This window comes from Haemorhous mexicanus, chromosome 4 (genome assembly GCF_027477595.1).
Source record: "Haemorhous mexicanus isolate bHaeMex1 chromosome 4, bHaeMex1.pri, whole genome shotgun sequence".
Classification (NCBI taxonomy): domain Eukaryota; kingdom Metazoa; phylum Chordata; class Aves; order Passeriformes; family Fringillidae; genus Haemorhous; species Haemorhous mexicanus.
Window position 1 is genome coordinate 428714 of NC_082344.1, and position 11004 is coordinate 439717.

At 59.2% G+C, this 11004-nt stretch overlaps 1 protein-coding gene across 1 annotated transcript; it reads right to left on the bottom strand.

The window, feature by feature from the left end:
• Positions 1-3575: 3575 nt before the first annotated feature.
• On the bottom strand, positions 3576-10730 carry FGF5 (fibroblast growth factor 5). The gene is made up of 3 exons (XM_059843455.1): positions 10409-10730; positions 8127-8230; positions 3576-5218 (listed from the first exon to the last, which is right to left on the bottom strand). Exons 1-3 carry the CDS (start codon positions 10728-10730, stop codon positions 4877-4879), a joined length of 768 nt encoding a protein of 255 aa, XP_059699438.1. The 3' UTR covers positions 3576-4876.
• Positions 10731-11004: the final 274 nt, after the last annotated feature.

Consider the following 11004-nt stretch of genomic DNA (forward strand, 5'->3'; position numbering starts at 1 on the left):
GAAAGAAACACCTGCCTACCTGCTGGGCTTTTTCAGGAGCCTGGGTTGTGGCCTGCATAGCCAGGGCTGAAAATGCTCACAGGACTTCCTCATCACAGCTGGATTCAACATTAAAAAGCCAGGGGGAAAAGCAGACATAAAACAAAGGGATTAGTGCAGCATCACCTTAACATTCTGCCCAGTGATGGACAGACAGAAAGGAGAAAAGCTGTCCTTGCAGTTTTCCCAGTTCTGGACCAAGGGTTTCAAGCAGCCAGTGTCACCCTCAGCTGGAGCTGTGGGAGGCTCCCTCCTTCCTTCAGCCTGGCCTGGCTCCTGAGGGGCCAGGGACACCCACAGCCCCCACTGTCAGCACTCACACCCTGCCAGTAAGGACCATCTGCACTCACCTGGAAAGCCCCCACTGAGCACTTGGCTTTAAAGATGCTGCACTCCGTGTTAGAGATGCAGAAATGCTCTGGAATTTGGTGTTTCTTGCACCTCCAGCCTCTGAAACACAATAAAATAATGAACAGCAGTGGCATGAAGGTCAATTATTCACATTATATTTTGGTGGCATCACTTGACATAACAACACCCAAAACAAAACTTGCAAAACGAAAAACAACATTTTCTCCTTCACTTTTAATTTTTCAGTTTAGGGGTCCTCCTAAAGAGAGGAAAAAAAAAAACCACAGTAGAAACACAGTGCAAGACCTACTATTAACAAGAGGGCCACAGCACCTGCTTTCTGTGTGTTTCCTAAACAGAACATGTTTTCATTAGACCTGATGACCTCCCTGAGAACCCAAATTTACATGAGTAAAAGTGCATCAGGTAGGGGCAGGTGTTTCTGAGGCAGCTGAAGGACCAGAGGAGGAGAGGCACAGAGGGATCCACAAGTGCCCAATCCTGCATTTGGGCAGGATTATTTGAACCCAAAGTGCTCTGCAGCTGCCCCAAGCCTGGAGCTGACAGAAACAAAATGAGCTCCCCCCTCCTGCCTCATTTTCTGCCCTGTCTGACCAAGGGATGACCACACAATGCAAGTGACAGTGGAGGAATGGCAAGACCTGCCTGGTGCCCCCAGGGTGGCTGGCACCAGGGCTCATTCCCTCATCTGGCTGATGGAACTTAAACCCAGGTTTACTTTGGATCAATTCCATCTGGGAAGCAACCCAGTCCAGTGGAAGTTGTCCCTGCTCAGGGGTGGAATGCTGCCCAGTTGTCCCTGGGCAGGGGTGTGGAATGAGATGAACTTTAGGGTCCTTCTCCAGCAAAACCATTCTGGGGTTCTATGATCTGGTGAAGAGTCAATCCTGCATAACAATAATTAAAAAAAAATTAAAAGGCATTAAAAAAAAAAAAAGTCAGTTTTTGCCTGAATTAGGAGCTTGAAACAGGGTAGCACATGAGGTATGGCAATAGCTGAACTAAGCAGCACATGTGCTCCTGGCCCACAAATGCTTCCAAAGACGCTTGACACACGCTCTTACATTATGCCATAATCATCTCACAGCAGCAGAAAAAGGGGAAAATCACACAGGACAACCAAGCTACTCAGCGGCTCCCCCGTTCACCAGCTATGCTGACAACCTAAGTGCTACAAAAACGTTTTTAGCTCCTCGTAGCAAGGTCCCCCCAACCTACTATTTATGGTAGTTGTTAATGTATTTTCCTCAAGAGGCCGGGAAAGCACACGAGCAAGTGTTTGAAGGCGTGCACGCCCGGGAATCAGAGAGGAGAAAGGGCAGGAACGGAAAACCAGGGGGAAACAGACACAGAACACAATAATAGATGACTGCAAAGCCCAGAATTCCCGAGGCAGGCTCAGCTTTCACAGCAAGCACACGCTGCCTGCCGCAAGTGTGAGAAGGCACAGCTCCAAAAAAAAAAGAAAGCCCAAAACTGCATAAACTCTGCCGGAGCTGCCCTTGCCAGAGACTTTTGGGGAGTACATCAATCCAAGTTCCAAGATTTTTCCAAGGCGAGTTGAAGGAGCAAGGACACACCGTAGGGGCTCAGCACGTCCCGGGTGAGGGAAGGACCGCGTACCTTGTGTCAGCACCCACAGCCAAACAAACAAACAAAGGCTTGGCCTTCACCCCCTTCGTCCGCCGGAGCTCACCGGCAAGCCACCGGCCCTGCCGCCGGGACCGCCTGCGGGCATCCCGCTGTCCCCCGAGGTGGCGCCCAGCAGGGCGCACTGCACTTCGGAGATGCGAATTCCAGCGTCTGGGAGCCTTGGGATGTCCCTGCGGCGCAGCTTGTTCCAGCAGATCGCCCCTGGGAGCGACTGGGCGCCCAAATGGTATCCAACAAGCAGGGCACAGGATCTCCTTGGCATTTCTGGGCCAGGAGCAGGGGGATTTGGGGGGCTGCTCACACCCTGCCCTGGTCACAGCCCAGCCCCGCCCCTCCCGGAGATCCCTGAAGAACTCTCCAGCTCCCACTTTTCTCCATTTGTTTTCCTCACCTGCTCAAACTTGCCAGCTCCATAGGAAATCCTCTTCCTCTCGCTCCTGCTGAAGGATGCTCCTTCCAAGCCATGGACTGGGGAGTGCAGGACACACACAGATCCTCCCGGGGGATCTGGGACAAGACACACACCCCCGGCAGGGGTGACTGCAGGTGAAAAAGGATGGGAAGGCTTTTCTCCTCTCTGCAGGCCAATGGATGTCTCCAAACCAGGGAGCTGGGGGCAGTGCCAGCTCCCTGCATCCCTGCACGCTGCTGCACTCCTCACATCGCCCTTCTCACGTCCATGTGGATTCGCACCTCTTCTGAAGGCAAAAATTGCCTGGAAAGGAACTTGGGAATCCTCTTTATATGCTTGGGTTTCTGGTTTGTTCTCCCCAGCACTGCAGCAGTACCTCTGAGGTGGTGGAACAGGAAAACAGAAAAAACCACACTCCCCCCCACCAAAAAAAAAAAAAAAAAAAACAACCCACCTTAAATTTAACAGAAATATTTGCCACATTCTCAGGCCTTTAGTCCCCTGCTGCTGAGCAAGCCCAGTGAATTCCCTTAAAGAAGAGTGCCTGACAGGAACGGGGAGTGTCTGCTGGATTCCCCCACCCTGCTCTCCCCCTCGCACAGGCCTCTTTGTTTCAATTGCACGACTATGTTTTCATTATTACCACAACAGCAAAACACCAGCGTTTGGGTTTTTTTTCCCCAAAAGGATGAAAAAAGATGAAACCAATACCTTGTTTCCTCTGAGGGAATGCAGGGGCAGCAAGTCCAGCACACTGGCTGCTCCCTTACCTGCCCGGGGAGCTCCACACACCTGCCCGGGCTGGGGCAGCGCCTGCCAGGCTCTGATTCCATCAGCTCACGGAGATGAACTGGGCACAAATCACTTGGATCCTGTCCCTGCACAGTCAGACAGCCCAGCTGGAAGTGACGGGGAGCGCAGGACACCCCCGCTCACCTGGCCCTGAGCGGCCCCGGAGGAGCCGTCGGGAGGGACGCCTCGGGGCACGTTTTGGGGGCACACCCATCCCTTCAGCTCTGCTCCACCACCACATCACCGCTTGTTTTGTCCTCCAGGAGAAGGGAAGAAGGCACAGACAAGGCAAGAGGTCGCACAATCGTGTTATAAAATGAAAGAAGTTTTATTCCAGCGTCCCCATCCCACGGAGCACACGTGTCCGGCCAGGGGCTGCCAGAAGGATGACAAAGGCAAAGAACCACGATCCCAAAGGACACAGCCATTTGCACCACATTCAGATGAGGAGGGGAGGCTGATTATTGCTGCCGGCCGCTGGCAGGGCTCAGGTCCTGAGGGGCTCTGCCACCCTGAGCCCACCCGGGCTCCTGTTAAGGCTTCACCGGTGAGGTTCGATGCTACCAGTGCCTGTACGTGCAGCAACACTGCTCAACACCCACTACCAACTCCGTGAGCACAACTACTCCACGGAACACGCCACCACGGAGAAACAATTCCACATCAGGGCCGCCAGGGCGGGGGAAACGCTCGCCAAGGGACAAGCAGCCGTAACTGCACTTATTGCCACATCGCCGCGCTCGCTGAAAAACAAGAACCTTGCTCCCTGCCTCTGCAAACGTACTGAGAGGGATAAAATAAATGAGCAGCAAAAACTGTTGGACGGAACCGGCGGGCACCTGGGGGCCACAGGCATCCCTATCCCGTGGGGATACCTGCGGGGGGACTCCTCCAGGGAGCGGGAACGCCCCGGCACCGGGGCAGAGGTATTTCAAAGCAGGCATCCCATCCGTGCCTGGATGGACGGGAGGAGACTCGCTCCTCCAGCTGTCCAGGGAAGAGCGGGAGAGAGCGCCGGGGGCGGGCTGCAAGCAGCCACGCTCGCCCAGCCTGCGACCCCCACAAAACGCACCCACACGCCTATTATTGCCAACAAAGGGCTCGGAGAGCACCCCGCACCACAGGTAAGGCGGCAGCGTCCGCAGGGCTTGGTCTCTGGGTTTAACCTGCGGAAGGGAAGCGCTGGCTTCCGAGAGAAGGGAAAGGGACAGACCTGGATGCACGGTGCCTGAGGTATGGTCGGAGGAAAAAGTGCAGCAAGGAGGAGATGCGAGAAAAACAAACAAAACCGCTTGGCTCTGAACATCTCTCTCGTGTGAAAATGATTGTCAAAGGAGTCACTAGTGAAAATAAGAACATACGTTCGCTGTAGAGGTACCTGTCTGCTCGTCCCAACAACAGAACGCTAACCCGAGGTCCCGTCCGGCGCTCCCGGTTCACCGCAGGAATTCTCCTTGGCACGCCTCCGGGGACGCCGCCCTCCCTTGCGGTGAAGAGACGGCCCCGAGCCCGGCAGGGCCGCCCGGGAGCCTCCCGGTGTCCGTGTGCGGAGGGAGACTCGGGTCCCCGCGGGGTCACCGCCAGAGCTGCCCGGTGCCCGGCCCGGCGCTACCCAAAGCGGAACTTGAGCCGGTACCTGGCGGGGCCGGGGCTCTTGCGCGGCGGGGATGGGGCGGCCTTGGGCTTGGGCGGCGGGGGCTTCTTCTCGGGCAGAGCCACGGTGAAGGCGAGCTCGGGGGGCTGCGGCTGCCCGAAGCGGGGCAGGAAGTGCGTGGAGACGTGCTGGGGCCGGGCGCGGGGGCTGCAGCCGCGCTTGGCTTTGCCCCGCTTGTTGAGCGCCACGTACCACTGGCGGCCCGAGCGGGGGCTGCGGTGCACGGCCGAGGCGTAGGTGTTGTAGCTGTTCTCCTGGAAGCGCTCCCGGAAATGGCAGTCCACCGTGAAGCGAGCCTGCGGGGGGACACAGGGGACACCGCTCGCAAGGGCCGGGGGGCAGCTGTCCGCCGCCTGGCTGGGCTGCCTCCCCAAAGCCGGCCCTAGAGAGCGGCTGAAACACGGGAGACCCGCACCGAGGGTGCCCGGTGCCCGACTGGCTGGAAAACCCCCAGTGGAGCTACCTCAGTAGCTGCTTGCCACCCAGGTTTGGGCTTTCCTGGAAAAAGCATTCCAAAACCAAAGAGCAGGGCTCAGCACTGCACCTGTGTGCCCACAGCCCCGCAATCCCCAATCTGCACCTTCTGGCAGCCCCTCCCAAATGCTCAGCCACGCTTTAACCTGATCCTGGGCATGGTACCTGGTGCCCCAAAAGCTTCCCCAGCTCCATTCCACAGCAACACCTCCAAACCACGGACACGGAGGAGATGCTGAGCTCTCCAGCTCCAAAACCAGCTGCCCAGAGCAAGCCCCAACCCCCAGCAGGGCTTTGTAAGCACAAGCAAAATGTTCTGAAACCCAGATCTAACCCAAGCAGCTGAGCCTTGCAGCACAAGTGACAGAGCTCACAGCCTGCCACACACATTTTGCCTCATAGCACTTGGATTTAGGCTGCCTTCAGCTTGCTGATCCTGAAGGACACCACCTCTGTGACTCATTTCTGCTCTCCCCATCTTCCATACACCCTCCCTGCTGTCTGCCCCATGCACAGGCCTCCACCTTCCCCAGCAAGGCTTCACTGACCCTCCGTGTTCCCTGAAGCCCCAGTGCTCAGGCAGGATGTCCCACGTGCCTGGGAAGCGCATCCACAGCTGCCTCACCATGATCCTGTCAGACTTGCCCATGTCCCAGCCTCTCAGCTCATCTCTGCACTGCTCCAGCCTGGAAAACCCTTTTTTTTCCCTACATAGGGCAGGGGGAGCAGCCACAGCACACGGGTGGCATCGGACCTGCTCTGCAGAGCTCCAGAAGTCAAATTTCACAACCCAGTTGAGCAGAGATTTGCCCCAGTGAGGAATGCAGCTTTGTGGCAGCTCCTGGGAAAGGAGAATTACCTGGGCAAGGCTGTCCCCCCGGGGTCCGTGCTGGACAGGCACAAAACCCCTCCCACTGGCTCGGTGCTAAAAATGGCCAAACAGGAGAGTGAGGATTTACCAAGGAGGAAAAAGCCATCTGTGCACGCAACTGATAATTGCTGGGATAACTGTCATCTTCTGAAGCTGGTGCCTCTAAAAATGAACCACTCGGTAATTTAATTAAGCTGGCATAAAAAAAAAAAAAAAAAAAAAAAGAAGAAGAAAAGAAAGTGGAGGAGGAGAGCGCCTGTGAAACACTGAGCTGGGATGGAGCAGAGCCCCAGAGCGAGTTTTGAAGGAGCCCAAATTCCTGCAGGAGTGAGTTTTGCCTGCGGTTCAGCGCGGAGGCCCCGGCCTGACTCCCGTATCAAAGCGCTGCCCTGAGTGACGGGCACAGGACGTGCTTTGTGCTGCTCAGCACTCATTAGGCCATGAAATAGCCCCCGTCCTGCCAGCGCAGCAAAGAACAACAGATGCTGGGTTTGCATTATTGGCATTGTTCAGCCCAGCAATCTCGAGACATTTGGGTCAAGTTTCTACAAATTTGCAGCTCTCACCCGAGCGGGGCATGGCGTGTCCTCACCCCTGCCCTGACCCCCCTGACTGAGGTCCCTCCGTGGCCCTGCCCTTTGTGTGTCAACAATTAACCGTGCCCCAACGAGGCTTGATTTAATTTCTGCCTGTGCCAGGGCATAAATCAAGGCTGCAGCTCAGATAAGAGGCCCATTGTACGCCAGAGGGGAAGGCTCTGGAGGGTCCGGCCATCGTGCTCTGCCTGCTTCCCTCTCCTCTCCATCCCTTGCCTCTCCTCCTGCTCTGCTCCCTCTGCTCTCACTTCACATTTTTTCCTCCACGGAACCAATCCCCTTTTCCCCTAGATCCCATTTGTGCTCCTCGGTGATTTCTTAAAAGAAGCAAGCACCGGCTCACCCTTTAAGCATCAGTAGGGCTGCAGGAGCAGCACACCAGAAAGGCTTAAGGGAGAGAGAGGCGAGCTCAGAAATCCCCCTGGAGGTGATCTGCGGCCTCGGGCAGGGCAGGAACATCCGTGCCATCCCCCTGGGACCGGGAGGTTTGTCTCGGAGCTGCAGGGTGGCTAACAGCCTTATCCCTTTGCCCAGCCCTCAGCCCAGGCCGGGCTCTCTGGAAAGCACCCTCAGGGAAGAGATGCCGCCTTCCAAATGCCCTTCGTGGGGTGGCACACGTACACACACCTTTCAGGGGCACCGACGTGGGTGTGAGCACAGGGACTCACCGTGTTTGTTTAAATGGTCCCTGGAGCTGGCAGCAAGAAACAGGCAAGCAGCATCCCGAGGCTGAAACCAGCCGAGAAATCAGCTTACGGATCCATTCGACCCAGAGAGCTGGGAAAGGCATAACGAGACCCGCAGGAAAGCTCAGCCTTCAGGCAAACACCCTGCAAAGCGACCGGGATTGTCCCACCCCGGCGGCAGCGCAGCCTGGGCGCAGCCCGGCCCTCACCTGCCCGGCTGGCTGTCCCCAAGGGCAGAGCCAGCCCGAGCCGCGGCGCTGCCGGCGCCACGCGTGTGCCTGCCGGGAGACATTTGGCTAAACCCTTCTGCGCGATCTGCGGCAGCGGCGGCGGCTAAAAATAACCCGGCAGCGCTCGGAGAGCAGGCTCTGCTGATGCAAAGCACACCGAGCGCGCCCCGAAAGGCGCACTCGGCAGGGCTAAAAGCCCCGCGCAGGAAGGTGGGCTCGGTGGGATGCAGCTCCACCTGTCCCCTCGGTGTCTGCGCGGCGCCCGTGCCGCTGTGCCGACACTTGGGAGGTGTCACAGAGCCTTTATAAATACACCACACATACTGGTAAGGGGGGGGTTTACTTACACTTGCATGGAGTTTTCCTTTTTTTGACATCGCTAAAAATTTGTTGCTGAAAACTCCTCGTATTCCTACAATCCCCTGAGACACAGCAAATATTTCCAAAATACCTAGGATGACAGAAATCCCAGAATAAATCACAGTTCTTTTCACATCGGCGTGACAGAGAAAAAAATAAATACAACTTCGTCTGACAGGTTTGCATTTCCCCTCCCACGTCCCTGCTCCTTCCTCAGCTGCCTGGCTCCACCCAGCTCCTGCTCCATCCCTCTGCCTCCATCCACTCCGGGATGGATACAGGCTGCTGGCAGCGACTTGTGGGGTTTTTTTAAATTCCCTTTTGGGGCAGAGTTCCTGGCTGGGCTGTGGTAGAACCAACTCACCCCTGGGGAAACCACCTATACCAGCCTGCTGGGATCGGAGCTGCCCATGCTCATATCATGGACACTGCCCTTGGGAAGCCAGCGTCCCACAGGCCAGCTGGGACTGGAGGCACCCCTGATGCTCCCCCACAGCCCAGCCTGGGGCACTGCACAGCCCAGCCATGGAAATAATGCGACTTTTCTGAACGTGATGGGGGTTCTGGCCCCGATGGGGCACGCAGGACCTGCGACTCATCAGGCACAAGAACTGCAGCCTCCGAGCATCCCTCAGCAGCAGCACCCTCACGTCACCTCCCCAGGCAGAGCGGGCTAACTCGGGCAGAGGGCTGGGCACCCCCAAGCCCTGCCAGCTGGGGGGCACCACCACATCCCCAGAGCCCCCCCCGCACCCCGGGGAGCCGGCACTGCGGTCCCGCGGCAGCCCCAGAGGGAGGAGCCCACAAAGCGTCTCACCCGGCCCTCACAGGGCCGTGGGACTAACGCGGTGCCGGGAGCCACCACGAAGCCACGTGAAATCGCCCCAAGGCTGGGTGTCGGATCACCGCTTCCCAGGTTTATTTTAAGGAGGAAACACATCCTGCTGAGGCACCCCAGTCCCAGCACCAAGGGCCTGGGGGCACTTCGGGGGGGTTAGGGGCTACCACACCCCTCGTGCCGCAGGCCATGAGGCTCAGCAGCCCCTCTGGAACAGGGCAAGTCCCTTCTCAAACACCTGCCTGTCCCCAGGGGCACCCCAAACCCTCCTGCCCTCTGGGGGGTGGCCCTGCTGCCGTGGCAGACAGTCTTGTTTGTAGGGGTTGCCCGGGGTCAAGCCCTATTTCCCAGAGGCCAAAGCCATGTTTCCCTACCAAAAGCCATCCTCTTCCTCCCGAGGGCCTCCTGAGTGCCACAGCCCGGCACTGCCCCCCTGTCACCAGCTCGTGTCCCCAGCCAGGGCTGGCTCTGCTCCCACGTGCGGAGCTGGTGTCGCTGTGGCCTTTCCGGGGGGGATAGCTCAGCTTAAGGAGGAAGGAACTGCACATAATTCAGGTCCCTGCAGGACAGCTGTAGCACCAGACTTCTGCCAGCCCTTCCAAGCCCGCGTCTCCCAAAACAGCCGCGGCGTGGGGGCCCCTTTTCCTACCCATCCCCTAAACCCCTCCAGGCCACGTGTCCTGCTGTGCCCATCACGCCCTGAGCACAGCTCCTGGGCTCCTGGCATTCCTGCCCAGGGGCTGCTCTCCCTCCTGGGGCCACAGCACAGTCTGGGCCCCAAATCCTTTGGTCCTGGGCAGATGTGGCAGCCACTGCGTGAGCGCTCCCGACAGCTGAGCCACTGCCAGGGTCACCTCGGGCCCGAGCCCTCGGGCTCCTGAAGGGATTTTTCATCCCCACCTGCCATTTCATTCCCTCCAGCAGGAAGGATATCATGGCAACTCCGACCAGAGGATAAGCCGTGAGTTAGCACAGCTTTCTCTCAGGGGAACGTCAGCCTCAGTCCTATTTTTAAACTGAATATATCCTACCACTGTGCCGGGAGAATGCGAAAGCAGGGAGAGGGATGGAAAAGTCCCAAGGGGAAAGGACCAAAAAGGGGCAGCATCTCCTCCCGCAGGTGCCTGGCCAGGGGCTGTGGTGGCAGTGCAGCCCTCACGCTCTCACACCATCCCCTCGGGCTCCCTTCCCCGGGCCGGGCGAACCCCCGGGTGACACTTCCCGGAGGCAGACAGGCAGCTCCCACGGATCCCGCAAACACGGCCCCCCCGGCACCCCAAACGCCCCTTCCCGGGCCCGCCGGGGCTGCAGCCCGCCGCAGGCGGGGGTGACCGGAGCGAGGGGCTCTGCCAGCCCCGCGGGGGTGGGAAGCCCGCAAGGACGGGGATGCTCATCCCGGCAGCCCCCCCAGAGCTCCCGTTCCCCACTCACTGAGCGGACTCGCGTCGTGGGCGCCGTCCACGCGGCCGTCGGGGTGCAGCTGGAGGTGGAAGCCGATGCCCACCCGGCAGTACAGCCGGCCCCGCCGCCGATCCGGGCGGCTCCGCGGGAAGCGGCTCGGCCCCGCCGCCGCCGCCGGGGAGGAGGAAGAGGAGGAGGAGGAGGAAGACGCGGGGGCGTTGCGGCCCCGCTGCGCCCCGCCGGGCACCTGCTCTCGCCGGGCGCGGGCGGGCAGGGCGAGGAGGAGGAGGAGGAGGAGGAAGGACGGGCTCATGCTGCCGGCGGGCGGGAGGAGGGAGGGAGGGCGCCGCATCCCGCTCCGCTCCGAGCCCTGGAGGGGGGGACCGAGCACGGGGGGAGCCGGGCCGCCCCTCCCCGCTATTTATAACCGGGCGGTGGCCCCGCACCTGTGCCCGGCCCCACGCCCCCCCCCATCTCCATCCCCCCCCGCCCGTGCCCGCGGCAGATGCGGGGCTCGGGGTGCATCTATCTGGGAATTAACTTGTCCTCCTCGCCGGGACGAGGCCGCGGGGCTGCAGGACCCTGGGGACAGGCTCGGGTTGCAGCCCCCCGCCCGGGGTTCGGGG